The following is a 19,598-nucleotide window of genomic DNA, read 5'->3' as shown; positions in this document are numbered from 1 at the left end:
AAGAGGAATAATAATAATTATAGTATATACCTCACATTGTGAGGATTAAATCAGATAATAATTATTAAATACTTAGTATAGTACTAAGTACATAGTAGGCTTTTAATAAATGCTTATTTTGTCAGAAAGGCAAAAGAATTTGCTTAGGTTTAATTCTTTCCTTTTAAAAAAATCTATATACAAGTAGATGCCATATATACATATTCTCAGATTTCCTGGAAGAAGCAGTTAAAAAAAAGTGGCACACTTGTCCCAAAATGCACCTGGGAACTTCATAACATTCATGATTCTGATACAAAGAATGCCACTATAAAACTAAATGCTGAATTCTGACCTTATTGTGTCCAAATTCATTCAAGATGGTTCCCAGTTTTTTCGTGTTACTCTGTAGTTTGTGGACAGCAATGGCTGGATGGGGATCCCTCCAATCAATGGATAGGCGATGAAACCAAAGATGTTGACTCTCCTGCACGTGAGCTGATTTAATACTAGGATCAAAACGGTGTACTTCACATCCACCACTGGCCATGCTCAATTCAAAATGAGTATCTTCATTTCCCAATCTATTAAAAAAAAGAGTTTTAAAAATCACAAATATAAGTGAAAATAAAAGACAACCATTCCTTTTAAAAGAATAATTGTTGAATTTAATATTTACAAGTATTTTGAAATTAATTGATCTCTGATTATTCTTCCAATTGAGCAATTTAAAAAAAACCCTCAATACATATCTATATAGTCTGACCAAACAAATTCCCACATTAGCCTTTTCCAAAAATATGTATCTATCTCAGCATTTTAAATTGATCATTTCTGTCAGAAGCATGCTGCATCTTCATTCCACTGAATTCCATGGTTAACATAATATGAATCAGAATCCTAAAGAATTTCAAAGTTATTTTTTAAATATATTGCTAAGAGGATTGTGGTTAAGTGACTTGCCCAAGATTACACAGCCAGGAAATATTAAGTGTTTGAGGCCGAATTTGAACTCAGGTTCTCCTGACTTCAGAGAGGTGTTCTATTCACTGTGCCATCTAGCTACCTCACTGCTTAGAATATTCTCAACATGTATTGAGGAAATCTCTTAAAAGACTTCTTTTAAGAACAATCATCAGGGCAGCTAATTAGTGCAGTGGATAGAGCACCAGCCCTGAAGTCAGGAGGATCTGAGTTCAAATCTGACCTCAGACATTAACCCTTCCTAGCTGTGTGACCCTGGACAAGTCACTTAACTCCAATTGCCTCAGGGGGCGAACAGAGAGAGAGAGAGAGAAAGAGAAAGAGAGAGAAAGAGAAAGAGAGAGAGAGAGAATATGAATAAGTATGAATATATAAGTATGAATAAGTAGCAACAACTTCCCTCTTCCAGAAATAGTCAGGTCCCATTTAGTGTAAATAATAACACAATTATAACTTCAAGTAGTAGTAATTCAAATACATGTAACCATTTCATGGAATTCATTAGTTACATTAATCAGAGACCTGGTTGGGAAAAAAAAAAACATAGATTTGGTTTTGTATCCAGCCTCTACATTAATGGGTGACTATGGGTTATTAAATCTCTCAGTCACTTCTATAAAATGGAATAGAATTAAATGACATTCAAGGCTCTTTGAGCTATAATTGTCTATGACATTATGTCATCCAACTCTACCAGACTGACTGAGATAGTGGGTGTTTCCTTGGGTAGTATGTTCCAGTCAAGCATGTATATACAGAAAATGGGAATGTTAATGGAAAGTATGCTCATCATATGTGTTGCTTATGTATCTGTGTAATTGTGTATCTCCTTGAATATATAGCATAAGTACTCATATAAATAACCCAAAGGTGGGAAGGAAAGCAGTATCTATTAACATTTATTTAGTATCTCCTAAGTAGCTTATTTGTATATCATGGGCAAAATAACATATTCTATGAATTTACAATTTCCACAAGAATCTTCCATACTTATTAGGTCAAACGCAACATTCTATTCACTACAAAATTTGACATAATGATTAGAGTTCTGGCCTTGGAGTCAGAAAGACCAAAATTTTAATCCTTTCCTCTGATACTTACTATCTGTGATCTTGGCCAAATTATTTAACACCTGTGAGCTTACATTTTCACATCTGTAAAATGGGTATTATAATAATATAATCCACTTCACTGTTGTTATGAGAGTTCATAAGATAAAGTGCTCTAAAGAAACCTTAGATAATTAGCTAAATGTTAACCTAATATTAATTAATTAATGCCATCATTATTATAAATTAATTCAAATAACATTTTGAATAAAGAACAAAAATATGCAATTAACCAAGAAAGTGCAAGTGCAACATAATCTTATCACCCATATTTTATGACTTCTCTACTCAAAGCACATTAACTAGAGGTGATACAGGATAATTCTAAAATTTATTGTAGACAGAGACATGAATCAAAAATAGAAGCCAGTTTAACAAAAATATATTACTCTGGATTCCACTAATTCAGAAATTACAAATTCAAATTCATGCAAGTAAAGCATTGTTTTAAATCAACTAGACAAGATTTCAAAACTATTTATGTGGCTTTATTTAAATAAGTCAAGTCTTCATCATCCTTTCTTCTCCTTCCTTTTTAATACTACAGTTCTGTTATCGCCATGTGTTGTTAGTTTTTTACCTTCTACTTTCCACTCATCATCTCCAATTTTATTTGACTAGAATTTCAACTTCTGTGATATCCTCCACCTCATCTTTACCTTTTCTTGATCTTGCTAGATTCTAGCATTCTTCTATAGTATGTGCCTGGCATACAATAGGTGTATAATAAATGCTTTTTGATTGTTAGCTAGTTGGTTAATTTGTATCTATTCCCTACCTATCTCTCTATGAAGTCTAGTGCCATTATTACTATGTAATATATCCCACAACTCTTGTGATGTGAAGCCCTAACATTTCTCATACATCCCTTCTATACATACATTCTATCTTCCAGTGAAACTGGTACATGAATACAAATACCTGCAACTACAAGATAGCCTGTTTCTGGCCACATACACATAATTAAGTAAAAGGTGTAGCCAGCTAATAAACAATGACTATTAAATAGGAATTGAGGACTTTCTAATCCTAAATTGAATAGAGGCTTGAATGAGGAAATTCAAAAATCAAACTTAGTTTTGTCCCCAGGAGAACTCTGCCTATGGCTGAACACCACAGCTCTAACTACAAAACTATTAATTAGTCTATTGTGAAGAGGGAGAGGATCTCTACAATGTGATATTCCAATAGAAAAGAACAAAATTACTGGCGTGTTCTGACGATATAAAGTTCAAAATTGGTAATAGAGAAAAGAGCTGCAGAACTCACAACCTAATAGAAATTACATGAGACCAGCAGGGAACAAATTCTACGTATCCCACAGAGATGAAATGCTTGATAGAAACTTACACATGAAACCAATAAAGAATAGGCCTAGTAGAAATAACTCTATAAGGTAATATTATCAGAACATAAAAACAATTCTATGGTATTAGATTTGGAGAGAATGAGTCACCTTGGTCATATGTTCCCTACCTGCAGATCCTTCAGTATAAGTTTCTTAGGCATGTCTATTCTTCCCCAATAAAGACCTGGATAAGTTTATGAGAGAAATATTTTGCTACTTTTTAAACTATGTTATTCATTAAATAAATTCATTTGCTTTGAATGAATTGTTCTCATTTGGCTTACTAGTAAATACATTTCTGGGCATTGTAAAGTAAGCCATCAGTATTTTTAGTGATATAGTACTGCAGAGTACCATGAATCTCAGAAAATTTTGCTGAGGGCCTCAGGTGCAAAGTACCCAGGTGCCACACAGTTATAGAAGAAGCCAGCAATGATGAACCAAAGAGCTGAGTTGTCAGTAATAGATTGCTCTATTCACAGGAACTTTTGGAATGCACCTGGCTCCATCTCTCTCTTTCTCTCTCCCTCCCCCTCTCTCTGTTTTTCCCTTCCTCTCCCTCTCCCTGCTTCCCTCTCTTTTTCTTTCTCTCCCTCTCCCTCTTTTTTTCTTTCTTTCTTTCTCTCTCTCATGTGTGTGTGCATTAAAATATGCTTAATCTAGATAAACAAAGCATTTCCTGTTGCAAGGCATTCTCTCAGGTTTAGAAATATTGTAATTTGATTTGAAACATCATTTTAAAATGATACTTAGTAAGGGGATTTGTAGATGCTCCTTTGGGAGTAAAATGTTTGATATAATTTCTTCTGTGGATAGTCTTAAATTAAGAGAAATAGAAACCACTATAGAATTAGTAACTTTTTTAACCAAGGATTCAAGAAATGAAGAATTTTAAAAAATATTTCATCAATTTCTAAGTCTACAAATACTTACTGGATGAACATTCAGTGAGAAGAGACAAACAAGCATTTATTAGGTGTCTATTATATGCCAGACACTGTTAAGTGCTTTACAAATGTTGTCTCATTTATTCTTATAGGATACATCATTAAGCACTGATTTTGACCATGCCATAAATTATGACAGGCTCTTGGCTAAGGATGACTATAGTTAACCAAATATTTATTGTTTGGCTGTCTTTAAGGCATGTTCAAATTTTTGTGAACTCATTTGAGGTTTTCTTAGCAAAGATACTGGAATGGTTTGCCATTTCCTTTTCCAGCTCATTTTCCAGATGAGGAAACTGAGGCAAGTGACTTGTCCAGGGTCATACAGCTAGCAAGTGTTTGAGATCAGATTTGAACTCAAATATTCTTGAATCTAGGTCTGGGACCAAATCAATTGCACAATCTACCATCCTTGACCAAAATAGCCAAGAGAAGAGATTCCAAGGCCTGTCAGAACGCTGAAGCTAAGCACAAGATGGGAAATGAAAACCAATGATATGACTCTTGAAAAAATGAAGTCAAATAAAGCCTTGTGGCAGGGTATAGAATACTACTTTGAAACAAATTCTAAATCAAGAACTGAAGTTGGAAAAAATGTGTAGAAAAGAAGACACTAACAACACAATATACAGAGAGAGGACCATGGGTACTGAATGTGGAGCACAACATAGCATTTTCACTTTTTCTGTTGTTTTCTTGCACTTTTGTTTTCTTTCTCACGTTTATTTTTTCTTTCTTAATACAATTTTTCTTGTGCAGCAAGATAACTGTATAAATATGTATACATATATTGGATTTAACATATATTTTAATGTATTTAAAATGTATTAGATAATCTGCCACCTGGGGGAGAGAAGGAGGGGGAAATTTGAGACAGGTTTTATAAGGTTCAGTGTTGAAAAATTACTCATACATATGTTTTGTAAATAAAAGGTTGTAATAAAAAATAAAAATTAAAAAAAAAGAAATGTAAGCAGAGTCTTATAAGAGAGAAAAAAGGCTTAGCTACAAGATCTATAAGAATACCTCAAAAAATGAAGAGGAAAAAATGAAATTAGAGTCTAGGAAGTAAAACAATAGAAAAATAGTTTAAACTGTGGAGGTAAAAAAAATTATTCAAATAATGGACTCATTGGAAATGAGAATAAGCCAAAGGGAACTCAATAACTTCCCAAAACAACAATATATTAGGGCAAAATTAAAAGATCAAAAAAAAAAAAAAAAAGAATTAGGCACAGTGATGAGTAAAAGTTGGATTTTGCTAAATAAAACAATATGAATCCATATTCACTGGGTACATATCAAACAGGTTAGAATTTTTAAAAGATTAAAGCAAAGAGGAGTTATTAAAGAAGGATTAAAAAAAAATAATAGCACAATCCAATAGGAGTAGCTTTCAGGAGTACTAAAATTTTAAAGGAGCTAGAGTTAATGAGGAAATCTGAGAACAATAAAAATCTGGCTTAAAAAAAAAACTGTACTTGGAACAAAGATCAGAGAAAATAAAGAATTACTGCTTCAGGGTAGAAAAGATAATGATAATGGATAAAGAGATGATGAGATGTGGCAGATTTATGCAGTTTCTATCACTTATGCTTCCTCTGCCAAAGAGAACAATCTTTAGATGGGAAAGAATGAACAAAAAATAGCTACCGGAGTCAATAACCAAGATACATATAGTAATAAAGTACTTCACTACTTTTTATTCATTCTACAGGACTATAAGAAATACTTCTTACTGTGCTGAGAAAACTGGCAAAGATAATGAACTGAGCCATTTTAGTGATATTTGAAAGATCCCCCAAAATAGGGAAAAGATTATGGAATTAAATTAAGACAAATATCTCTTTAAAAAAAATGTGGGGGGGAAAGAAGTCAGTAAGCTGGACTTTAATTCCTAGGAAAATCCTAGAATGTATTATTAAAAGGATGGTTAGTGGATATTTAGAAAAGGAAGCAGAGATCATAAAGAAGTAGCTTGGTGTGTATTTGAGAGAATACTGGACCTGGTGTCAGAAAGATCTAAAAGAGCTTCAAATTAGCCTCAGAAATTTTCTAATGGTATGACTTAGGCAAGTCACTTGACTCCTGTCTGCCTCAATCACTTAAACTGTAAAATGGTGATAATAATACTACCTACATTTTATGGTTTTCTGAGTAAAAAAAAAAATGAGATACTATTTCTAAAGTGCTTTGCTAGCCTTAAAATGCTATAGAAATGCTATCAATATTATTGTTAAGGAAATGTTATGCTACACTAACCTTATGTTCTTTCTTTTGTTTTCTTTACTATATCACTAAGCTAGAAGATTAGGGAAATACTTTAGTTTCTATAGATCTTTTGACTAAGGCTTTTCTTCTTTTAGAAAACATGGAGAGATATGGATTAGAAAATAGAATGATTCAGGACTGCTTGAATAACTAGATCTCAAATATAGTTATTAATGGTTCTTTGAAGGAAGACTCAAATGGAGTGATTCAAGAATTTCTGCTTGGTCCTGTAGTATTTTAACATTTTTATCACTTTCTGGAATAAACGGGTACAAGACATGCTTATCAATTTGCAGAAGACACGAGACTGGGAGGGATAAACAATACTAGAGTAGAGACTCAGAATACAAAAAACTTTTGACAGGCTAGAATGTTGGGCTAAATATAATAAGATGACATTTGATAGTGATAAATATAAGGTCCTATCCTTGAGTTTTAAAAATCATCTTAAAAAAGATGCAATAAACATGTCTCAACAGTAGCTCATTGGAAAAAGGTACAAGGGTTTTAGTGGAATTCAAGTGATATGAAAACTAACAGCATGATATGGCTCCCCAGAACCTTAACCATGAATGAAGGAATTGTGTCCAAAATATGGAGGTAAATATGTTGTACTAAATCTTGGTCAGACCACATTTGGAATATTCTGTTCAGTTTTGATTGTCACATTAAAGGAAAGATATTAAAAAAAACTGGAGGAAATCCAAGGCGATAATGATAGTAAACTGTCTCAAACTCATGTCATATAACTATAATAACTGATACTTAGGGGATACTCTAAAATTTGCATGGTACTTTATAAATGTAATCTGTTTCCACAGCCCCTCTCATAGATATTTTATCATGGAGAGGGAAGAGAATCTTAGAGACTGACATTAACTATGAAGGTTTGTATAGTTTGTGGTGAGGAATTGAGAGAAGATTAACAGGACTGTCATTTTGAGGAGATTGACAGTTAAGTACTTCTGAAGAGAGAATCTTTGAGATACTTGGACAACTGAGTGTTGTCTTTGAGAGACTTTAATTGCCTTTCTTGTGAAGACACTGAAGAGAATTACTGAAGGAGAATAAGTTCAACTCTCATTCCTGATGAGAATTGAACTGAATTAAATCTTGTTCTGTGTGGGGGTGGGGGGGGGGAAGGTAGTTCACTGCCATTTCAGAGGAGAATTTTTTAGAATGTTAACTCTGAAAGGAATTGAACAGAACTGATTTACTAAACTGTGAATCCAATGTTTTAAAAGAACTAGTTGTTAGTCATGGGTGAGAAGTCTAGCAAATAACTGCTTTCCCCTGCCTTTCAGATCCCAAAAATAGCTGTTGATAAAACATTGAAGGAATTTTTAATGTCTTGCATCCTCAGTCTAAAAAGTTATCCATTTTATGGCTGTGACCTTCCTCGCTGCTAATATATTGTTTAAATATTTATGTGGCTGTGTTATTTATTATTATTATTATTATTCAGGATTAAGTGAAAGGAGATAATCTAAGAAAGGAGCAGAAGACTGAGCTAACTGAACAACTACTAAGTGAGAAAGATAGTAATTTATGAAGTAATATCAAAATCCTTTGATTGACTCTGAAATTGATAAGGAATTAATAAGGTAACAAACTTTAAAAATAAGAAAACAAATAAGCAGCATGCTTAAAAGGAATTGGGAGGGATTATTGTAGGTATGAATTGGTTCGTGTGTTAGTATTACCTAGTTAAAAATAACATTATTTTATCTGATGCTCATAAAAACTCTGTGATTTTCTTATGATTTTCCATTTTAACAAATAAGGGAAATGGAGACTCAGATAATGTGTCACAAAGTTTATAAATATTGGCAGTGGGAACAGGCTATGTGAAAAGTGAAAGAGTAAGCATAGAAGGGAATTGTGAAAATATTATGAAAATATAGTCAAATGAGGAAATGCAGGAGCCAGAGGGAATCTTCTTCCTTCCTAGTCCTAGGACTAGATATACTAAGTCACATTGACTCTGGAATTCTAGAGGAGGTAAAGATGTTGATAACTGTAGAATTTCCAGGAAAGGAGAGTAACCAGCATAGATAACGGCCTCTAGATCTCCCAAAATGAGAATTAACTGAAGCTTTAAGGGGAATATATGAATATTGAATATTTATATGAATACATATGAATATTGAATATATGAATAAAGAATGTTTAAAGGATTATCACAGAGAAGAGGGATTATACTTGGTCTGTTCACCTAGAGAAGGCAGAACCAGGAGAAGGTTGGTAAAAGTTGCGAAAGAATGGATTTAGATTCACTCTCAGGAAATAAGAAAATAAAACCAAAAAAAACCTTCAATACAATTAGAGTTACTGGCCTCCTTCAAGAGATAGTAGTTTCCCTTCTTATTGGAGCAAAGACTGGATAGCCATTTCCTCAGGACTCATGCATCAGATATGTACTAGATAATGTCTGGGGTTACATACAATTCTAAGATTCTGTGAAAAAGGATTTGTTTTCCATTTTGTTCAGTCATTTTAATATATTTGTAATAGGAAGACTGGACATTGAGGGGTTAGTTCTTGGAGCATGCATAATGTTTTCTATCTGCTACCTCTGCAGGATGGTGAGACAACATATAGCTATGCACAGTAAAAAGATTCTGCTGTCCATGAACAAGTATTCTGAGGCATTTTCTTGTCTTTTAGTAAGTGATGAAAAAGCTTCTAGTTGACTACTGAATGGGAACTAAATGGGCATACAAAAGGCATGGATAAAGCTCTTTCAATAGCCTAGGGATATTTAAGGGAGGAGAAAGAGATGCTGTTAAGTCCTTAGTCTGGTTGCCAATATTGTTAAGAACACATTACCTTAGAAATTAAAGCCATTTCTAGTCATGTGAAAAAATGCTCTAAATCACTATTGATCAGAGAAATGAAGATTAAAGCAACTCTGAGGTACCATTTTACACCTGTCAGATTGGCTAAGATGACAGGAAAAGATAATGATAAATGTGGGAAAATTGGGATGCTGATACATTGTTGGTGGAGTTGTGAACTAATACAACCATTCTGAAGAGCAATTTGGAACTATGCCCAAAGGGTTATAAAATTGTGCATATCCTTTGACCCAGCAGTGCCACTATTGGATCTGTATCCTAAAGAGATCATTAAAAAGGGGAAAGGAATCATAGATGAAAAAAATAGCAGTCCTTTTTTTAGTGGCAAGGAACTGAAAATTGAGTGGATGTCCATCAATTGGGGAATGGCTAAATAAATTATGGTATATGAATGTAATGGATTATTATTGCTCTATAAGAAATGATCAGTAGGCTGGAAAAGTCTCGAAAGGCTTACATGTACTGAAGCTGAGTGAATCGAGCAGAACCAAGAGAACATTGTACACAATAATTGTTATAGGAGTTACCTGTTAGTGGCTGCTAGGATTTAATTCTGATCAGCAGAATAGATCCCTTCATATAAGAGGATGCTAATGATACAAGGAGACTGAGAGGCAGTTGCATTCTCTGACCTCCCCCTCTTCCCTCTTTCCTCCAATTTATTTCATTCCCATTCACAAGCAACATCTACACTAATAAAGGCTTATTTGCAATTCCTTCAAGTATGCTATGATTTACTGCTATGGGGGCTTTTGCAGAATCGACCTGTTTCTTCATATTTAGGCATGATCCTTAACAATAATAATAATAAGATTATGTAATGATCAACTGTGATGGACTTGACAGTGATTCAAGGCAATTCCAAAAAACTGGGGATGGAAATTGCCATCCACATCCAGAGCAAGAACTATGGAGACTAAATGTGAAACAAAGAATAGTGTTTTCATCTTTTTTGTTGTTATTTGCTTGGTTTTTCCCCCTTTCTAATGGGTTTTTCCCTTTTGATCTGATTTTTTTTTTGCACAATATGATAAATATGGAAATGTCTTTAAAAAAAAAGACTATGTGGCATTTTTTCTTTTTTCTGTCTTTCTGTTTGTTTTTTTTCCCTGTGTATCAAAGATGGAACAGACCAGGTTACAACCTTATGAGTTTTGAAATGTCAGGTGAGCCCCAGAGGTCCATCAATAGAATTTTAGGGCAGAGACACAACAACTGTGTCCAATGAGATAGAATACCTTGGAGAAACTATCTGCTTGATTCTGTCCTGTAGCAAATATACTGTGTTTTGCAAACAAAATAATAATTATTCTACCAGCTATTTAGCACCCAAAAGTGAATCTAGCAGGAGAAATGTTTTGCTAGTGACCACTTTAAGTTTGAGCCTACTCTCATACCAGGGATTTTTGTAGTAAAAGAGAATAACAACAGTAGTAATAATAATCACATATTAAGAGTTGGAAGAGTGATTCCAGAGCCTATATTTGTGCTACATATACAATCCTGGAAAGTATAGCAAAAAGTATAATGAAGTATTGAAGCCCCCCACCCACCCAAGACTGGGACTTATCAAAAGCTAAGTGCCCTTTTGTGTACCCCAGAGCTTAGCCTGATATATATGAGGTGCTTAATAAATGATTTATTCATTGATTGAGAAGCATTCTGGCAAAAGGATAACTAGTCAGCTTTGGAGTCTGGAAAGCCTGGATTCAAATATCTACTCTGACACATATAGGCTCTGCGATCTTGAATAAGTCATCACTTACCTTAAATTTTCCAGGTAACTTTATTACCACTCTGTGTTATTAAAATTTCATCCCTGTAAGAACTATTTGACAAAAATTTCTGAGAAAATTAAAAAATAGTATAACAGAAACTAGATATTGAACAACTTTTAATACCCTCTACCAAGATAAGGTCAAAATGGGTTCCTGATTTAGATATAAATACTGATACTATAAACAAATTAGAAGAACAAAGGATAGTTCACCTCTTAGAGCTATGGAGAAGGAAGGAATTGATGGCTAAAGAAGAATTAGAGTACAGTATGAAATGTAAAATGGATAATTTTGATTACATTAAATTAAAATTTCTTTGTATAAATAAATCCAATGCAGACAAGATTAGAAGGGAAGCAGAAAACTGGGGGAAAATCTTTACATTCAAGGGTTCTGATAAAGGCTTAATTTCTAACATAAATAGAGAATTGACTCAAATTTATAAGAATACAAGCCATTCTCCAATTGATAAAAAGTCATAGGAAATGAACAGACAATTTTCATATGAAGAAATTAAAACCCTTTCTAGTCATATTTTTTAAATGCTCTAAATCACTATTCATTAGAGAAATGTCAATTAAGACAACTCTAAGGTACCACTATACACCTCTCATATCGGCTAAGATGTTAGGAAAAGATAACGATAAATGTTGGAGGGGCTATGGAAAAACTGGGACACTAATACATTGTTGATGTAGTTGTGAAATGATCCAACCATTCTGGAGAGCAATTTGGAACTATGTTTAAAGGACTATCAAACTGTGCATCCCCTTTAATCCAGCAGTGTCTTTACTGGGCCTGTATCCCAAAGAGATCATAAAGAAGGGAAAAATGACCTACATGTGTAAAATGTTTGTGGCAGCCTTTTTTGTAGTATCAAGGAACTGGAAATTGAGTGAATGCTCATCAATGGGGAACGGCTAATTTTCATAATATGAATGTTGTGGAATATTATTGTTCTATAAAAAAGGATCAGAAGGATGATCATTAGAGATTTACATGAACTAATGCTAAGTGAAATGAGTAGAATCAAGAGTACATTGTACACAGGAAAAATATTATATTATGATCAATTCTGATGGATGTGGCTCTTTTCAACAATGAGGTGATTCAATCCAATTCCAACAGACTTGTGATGGAGAGAGTCCACTACATCCAAAAAGAAGGCTATTGAAACTGAATGTAGATCACAACACAATTTTTTCACACTTTTGTTGTTTCCTTGGTTTTGTTTTTTTCTCATTTTTTCCCTTTTTGATTTGATTTTTCTTGTACAACATGATAAATGTGGAAATATGTATAGAAAAATTGTACATGTTTATCATACATTGGATTACTTGGCTGTCTAGGGAAGGAAGTAGGGAAAGGGAGGGAGAAAAATTTGGAACACAAGGTTTTGCATGTAGTTTGAAAATAAAAAGCTATTATTAAAAAAATTTCCATCCCTGGAAATTCCTTATATCTCTCCTATCCCCTACTCCAAAAATAATATTTAAAAATTAATAACTATTTATTTAGAAATATAAAGTGTCCCAAAAAATTAGTTCAGTTTAAAAACTATTAAAACTTAAAATCACACTAAAACTTTTTGTAGATCTTGAAAACTGAAAGTGTTAGTCATTCATATTGATCTTTCCTTTTTCTACAAATCCCTATACTTACCCACACTATACTATACTACACTAATCTTTTTGCTCCTCTGCCTCTCTACTCTGTCTCTTTCTCTGTTTCCGCCTCTCTTCTCTGTCTCTGTCTCTACCTTTCTATCCCTGCCCTTGCCTCTGCCTCAACCTCTTTGCTCTCTCTGCCCCTTTCTCTCTCTTTCTCTCTGCTGCTCTCTCTCTCTCTCTCTCTCTCTCTCTCTCTCTCTCTCTCTCTCTCTCTCTCTCTCTCTCTCTCTCTCTCCCTCACCCTCATCTTCACCCTCCTTTTCTCTCTCCCTCTCTCTCCTCCCTTTTCCTTTCCCTCTCCCCCTCCCTCTCTTCTTCCTTTTCTATCTCTCTCTCCCTCTCTCTCCTCCCTTTTCCTTTCCCTTTCCCCCTCCCTCTCTTCTTCCTTTTCTATCTCTCTCTCCCTTTCCCCCTCCTTCCCTTCTTCCCTCCCTCTCTCCCTCCCTTTCACACACAATCTAAAGTGGTTGGATTTCCTCTGATTAAAAAAGTTCATTGGCATTATCCACACACCATGAACAGTTTTCAGTGAAAATCATCATTGCTTTCATTAATAACTCCTCCACATGGAGAGCAGCTACGTAATGCTGCAAGAGCATGGACAAGTTATTCAAATATATAGAAAAAGAGAGAATGGTATAACAGATAAGATTACAAGCCTGAAGTCGGGAAGACACATCTTTGTAAGTTCAAATCTGGCTTCAGACACTTTATCCTGGGCAAGGCACTTAACCTTCTTTACCTTAATTTCCTCATCTATTAAATAATTGGAGAAAAAAATGATAAAATCATTCCAATATCTTCACCAAGAAACCCACAAATGAGTTCATGAAGAGTCAGACAATTGAACAACAAAACAAGGAGTCTCTCAATTTAAGTAAGTAACTGAATTCAGGCATCCCCACTTCTGTACATCATCTTCTCTAGCTCAAAGATCTTATGATAACAGAAGAAAACAACAGGAAATGGAATTAAAACTGAAAAACCTGGGAAATAGTATAAGATTTTGCACTATCTTTAAGAGAAATAGGACACAATCTAGGAAGAAATCAGGAAACACCAAATACTATTCAAAAAAGAATCCCCTTCATTTACTTCTAAAGCTGCAAATTTGGTGAACCCAAAAGAGATCCAATTCTTCATCAGAATCCTTCAAATTATTTCCAATTTATTTTAAAAGATTAAAATATCTTTAATTTTCATTCAAACTTCATTGTCACTTCTCTGAATCAAGTAAGTAGGTACTTAAGGGGGGGGAAGAATTTCAAGCTTGCAACATTTAGACAGCAGTGACCTAATTATTTTGACATAACTAAAGTCTAAAATGTAAAGGTTACATGCATTTTAAGGTTCTGCTATATCAGATCTTGGCAAACACACTTGCTAGCTTTGAATGTTTTCACAGTAAAGCTTTACTTAAACAGAAGAAACACTTGGGCAAAAGAATGAGGTGACTATATTTACAAGAGCTGAGGACAAAGGAGATTGGCCAGTATGCAAGTTCCAAAGGTACCTACAATGGTTTTCTAAAAAATTAGCAATACTGAAAGAGAGTGAAAAGGAAACATTAACTTTTAAGAGAAGGTTTCAATTATAATGCCAAAGAGGCAAAAGTACAATTATTGTTGTTCAGTTATTTTCAGTCATGTCCTTTTCATGATCCTATTGGAGCTGGCAAAGATACTGGAGTAGTTTGCCATTTCCTTTGCCTAGTTCATCTTTACAGATCCAAAACTGAGGAAATGGGGTTAAGTAAATTAATCATTGACACAAAGCTAGTAAGTGTCTGAGGTTGAATTTGAATTCAGGTCTTCCTGACTCCAGAGTGGGTGCTCTATCCATTCTACCACCTAACTTCCCCATTAGGGGGCATCAGTATCTAATAATTTTATTAAAATTAACCAATATTGGACAACTAACTTCTATTAGAACAGAAATTCTCAATACAATCTATGGAGTTTTTCCCTTATATTTCTCCACTTTAAACTGAAATTAATGTAAAAATCTGATTCATTTTAGAGAAATTTAATTTATGCCTTTGTTATATAGTATTTTTTTTCATAAAGCAAGGAATAGAAAATAAAAATGTGATTTATAGGCTCAAAAATTCACCAGCATAAATAGCATATTTAAAGATAATCACCTTTAAATAGCTCATTTACAGCAATAAAATACTGCTACTTTCATGTCTAAGAAAACTGCTAAAATGGCAGAAAGTAAGACTTTGTATAAAAAGGGGGTTTTAAAGAACTACTCTCTGTATACATAAATAGTTTCATTGCTGAAAGGGACAGAAAAAAAATTTGTGGGAAAAATAAACAAACTCAGGTATGAAAAAACAGCTTTTCTATCAAAATGGGAGGATAGTTGAAAGAAAGAAAGAAAGAAAGAAAGAAAGAAAGAAAGAAAGAAAGAAAGAAAGAAAGAAAGAAAGAAAGAAAGAAAGAAAGAAAGAAAGAAAGAAAGAAAGAAAGAAAGAAAGAAAGAAAGAAAGAAAGAAAGAAAGAAAGAAAGAAAGAAGGAAAGAAGGAAAGAAGGAAAGAAGGAAAGAAGGAAAGAAGGAAAGAAGGAAAGAAGGAAAGAAGGAAAGAAGGAAAGAAGGAAAGAAGGAAAGAAGGAAAGAAGGAAAGAAGGAAAGAAGGAAAGAAGGAAAGAAGGAAAGAAGGAAAGAAGGAAAGAAGAAAGAAAGAAAGAAAGAAAGAAAGAAAGAAAGAAAGAAAGAAAGAAAGAAAGAAAGAAAGAAAGAAAGAAAGAAAGAAAGAAAGAAAGAAAGAAAGAAAGAAAGAAAGAAAGAAAGAAAGAAAGAAAGAAAGAAAGAAAGAAAGAAAGAAAGAAAGAAAGAAAGAAAAAGAAAGAAAGAAATTTATCTGGTAGAAAACTGCCTTTTAGATTAATGGAATGAGGGGATGTGTTTGAGGACAGAGAAATGACAAAGGGAGTGAGGATTCTGCTCATTGGTATGTGAGTGATTTTAGAATTTGAGAAACTCACATGATGATGTGTCAAATAACTTTTTGAAGAATATAAAAAAAAAAACTTGATGGTTATTGATTCCATTACTAACAGAAACTTGGGTTCCATGAGTTTCATCATTGAAGGAATGTCTGGAGGCTCTGATTTGAGCCATTAGAAGAAGTGAAGAATTCAGAATAATGAAGAACCCAGCAAAAGGGAAATGTAGAAGATCCTTGTATGAGCACTGAACTCTCAGAAAAGCTGTTGATTATATGAGAGATATTTCTTTGTAGATTGGCTGAAGAAAAGGTTGGAAACCTCTTGATTGGAAGAAAGCTGAACTCTCTTACAATTTAAACTATTGTTCTCCAGCACTAGCTCAATGTTACTTGTTTGATCTCAACTTCCTGCTTCAGATTTGAGAGGGAAAAGCAGAGAGGAAGAGAAGAGTTTTGTAGTTTCTTTGTTATATAATTGAATAAAACAGAATTGTGTTAATTTATTGGGCTTGTTTGTATTGCAGAGGGAAACTAAGCAGTTTTGCTTATATAAGTTCTGTTTTGTGGTAACAAGATATTGAAAACTGATTAGAAGATTCAGAATCTTTTTGAATGAAGAGCTGATCAGGCAGGTCTGAATTTCCCAGAGAGCTAAACTAAGACTATTCCTTGTAGTGGAATTGCTTGCCATTAAAATAACACAATACTTTCTCAGTACCCTTGTAAGAATGACCAAGTTAAAAGAGCTTGTCATTTTTTCATAAATTGGAAAATAGGAAAGTAGTGGATTTGTCCAACAGCATAACAATGAGTATCAAAAAGAATAGAAAGCAGCTAAGTGGTTTTGCATGGGGCTCCAAATGGTTCCTGAGGAAAACAAGGACATCAAATACTATAGTCAAAATTGTGAGTTATCTGAACACATGCAATGTCCTCACTTGTCTTCTTCCCTTCTAGAACTTATTCAAGTGTGATCCCACTCTCCCCTGTCTTTCAGTGGGCAGAGAATCCCTCACAGATAGCTATGCCAAGGGAGGTTCATTGGCCTGGCAGGATTCCTCCTTTGAGATCCTCTACTGCCAAGGATTTAGTTCAGGTGCTCCCTTTTATAATTGAAACCTTGGCTAGAAGCTGGGGGCAGCTGTTGGTGGGGGCTGGGAGCAGTTTGAGCTGAAATCAGAATAGAAAATCTTGGAATTGAATGTGTGTCTCTGGGCTAATTTCCAACTCAATAGGATTAGATAGAAATCTCCAGCTCAGGCTAAGAAGGAATGGTCTTGGACTCAACTAGACCCACCCAGATTACAAAATAAAACCATTTTATCTTGATTCCCTGGGGCGGATCTTTCAGGGGAGAGCTTCTCTGAGGGAGTTCCCAAGCTTTCCCCCCAAAGTCCAAGAGAGAGAGTGAAAGAGTTTTGGGGCTCCCCTCATCATAATAGCCATTCTTTCATTTGTTTTATATTGTGGTAGCATAATGTTATAATTATTTTTGCTTTTGCCTTACTGTTAAGTAAATGCTTTTGTGTTTAAGAGTTAATCATATTGTACATGTTTAATTTATATCAGAGTGCTTACTGTGTTAAGGAGGAGGGAGATAAGAAAGGAAGGGAGAAAAATTAGAATACAAAATCTTATGAAAAATTAATATTGAAAACTATATGTATATTTGGAAAAAATAAAATACTATTGAGGAAAAAATTAAAAGAAAGAGCAGAGTGGGGGGAAAATTAATCACATCATGATGACTGAGTTTATATAAATGAGAACCATATAAGTAGGGCTTTATAAGCAACAATGACAAATAGAATGCATCCCATCCACCCAAGATTTGTCCCTAAGACTCTCAAACAGTTTGAGTAAAAGCTCTGTCATAGCCATACATCTCTGGGAACCCCCAGATGTGCCAGTGTGATATCAGGGTCAATAAATAACCTAGATCAATGAGATAGAGGAAAAGGAGATGACTATGACTCTATTCAGAGGCTAAACTGAGATGCTTCTACTTTTTAACATGAATATAACAAATTGATCAATTTGGATTCTGGATGTCATACTTTGAAAAATGTATTTAAGAGCAAACTCATTAGTGATGGGGTGAACTTTAAAACTGTGTCCTCTTTAATCTGTACAAGAAGGAAAATTCAGGGTCTCAGGGTCTCCTCTGGGAAAAGCATACCTTTCCCAGACAATGCCCTCCCCAAGTTAAGTGGTCTCATTCAGTTGGAGATCTTGACCTGATAGTCCTATTGAATACTCTCTCTCTCTCTCTCTCTCTTTTTTTTAATAGTTTTTATTTACCAGATATATGCATGAGTAATTTTACAACATTGACAATTGCGAAACCCTTTGTTCCAATTTTTCCCCTCCTTCCCTCCCCAGATGATAGATCGACCAATACATGTTAAACATGTTAGAATATAAATTAAATACAATATATGTATACATAACCAAACAGTTGTTTTGTGTGAGTACTCTCTTTTTAACTGGAAATCTAGACCTGGGGCATTGAAGCCCAAGCCTCAGACTGCTAATAAAAGACAACTCAAAACCCCAAATCTTTGCAGAAGTCTGAAACAGAATTATGCTTTGCCAAGGAAGCTCTCTTCTTGGCAAAGCTGCCGGCCAGGACTTTTGCCCACTGTGAAGATATTCTCTTTTCAATATTAACCTTTTCCATTTTCCTAACAGGACCTTGCCACTAAGAAGTCTGTCTTCCTAGCAAAGCTGACTTCTCATTTCCAAATTCCTAATGAGGAGTTTTGCCTGCTAGGAAAGTTTCCTTCTTGGTGAACAATAAAATTCCCTTCTTTTGCCACACAATCTTCGGGTTTGTGAATTCTTTCACATATGTCCTGCACCAACCAGAGGGGATTCCCTCCCCCAATTCTCGAACCTCTTCAGTATCACCGGCCTCATCATTTGTCCCTCATCATTAGCATTTACATATATAAATGTTTTGTGACATGCTTATAGTAATAGAAGGACCAAATTCTCAACTATGGACATAGAAAAAAAAAAAGGCCTTTAAATGTACCTATCTTTGCCAGAGATGCAAAGAGTCAAATCTATAAGAAATTCAGTTCTGTAGTTATCTACTGATAAATATAATTATGTAATTATAAATATTTATCTGCACATATTAACCTAAGGGCTTAGAGACACAACATACATGTATCCCTTCTACATGGGAAATATTCAGAGAGACAGGAGGAGAAACACAGTTCTATCTAATCAGGGAACTGTGCTGTAGAAATAATGAAGAATTATTCTCTCATCCATATTTGCATTTTAAGCTCTCTCCTTGTCTTTCTCTCTATCTTCTCTCTATCATTGAATGGCTTTGCCTCCCATTAAAGGGATTTCTAACAATGATGAGCAGGTGAGGGATATAAAAATTTTAAGCAAAAACACTTAATTCATGCTCCTGAAATCCTACTAAAGCTATCCTGGATTTAATTATTAAGAATGCTGAGGATAGCACCTGAGACAGGAAAGATGGTATTTAATCCCTCTCTTACTTCCAGATGTGCCCCAGTTCCCCAAGGAGCAACTGTAATGACAGAGTTCAATTCCCAGAAAACTTTTGAAACTAGAACATTTTTGAAAATGTGGCCCTGGGATTTGTCTGCCTTATCTGAGGATAGGTATATTTATACATCCCTTCACTCTCCTTCCCTCTAATACCTGGAAAACCCAT

General features: G+C 34.3%; 1 protein-coding gene across 4 annotated transcripts in view; it reads right to left on the bottom strand.

Annotated features, from left to right (window-relative positions):
• Positions 1-19,598, bottom strand: part of METTL24 (methyltransferase like 24) — a 204,697-nt gene that overhangs the window by 82,090 nt on the left and 103,009 nt on the right. For all 4 annotated transcript variants that reach the window (XM_074310118.1, XM_074310117.1, XM_074310120.1 and 1 more), the window contains exon 4: positions 335-563. In XM_074310118.1, the coding sequence (XP_074166219.1) occupies positions 335-563 (229 nt within the window). The remainder of the gene's footprint in view (positions 1-334; positions 564-19,598) is intronic.

This window comes from Sminthopsis crassicaudata, chromosome 4 (genome assembly GCF_048593235.1).
Source record: "Sminthopsis crassicaudata isolate SCR6 chromosome 4, ASM4859323v1, whole genome shotgun sequence".
Taxonomy (NCBI): Eukaryota; Metazoa; Chordata; class Mammalia; order Dasyuromorphia; family Dasyuridae; genus Sminthopsis; species Sminthopsis crassicaudata.
The sequence above is the reverse complement of the archived record's forward strand: the minus strand, read 5'-3'. Positions and strand labels throughout refer to the sequence as shown.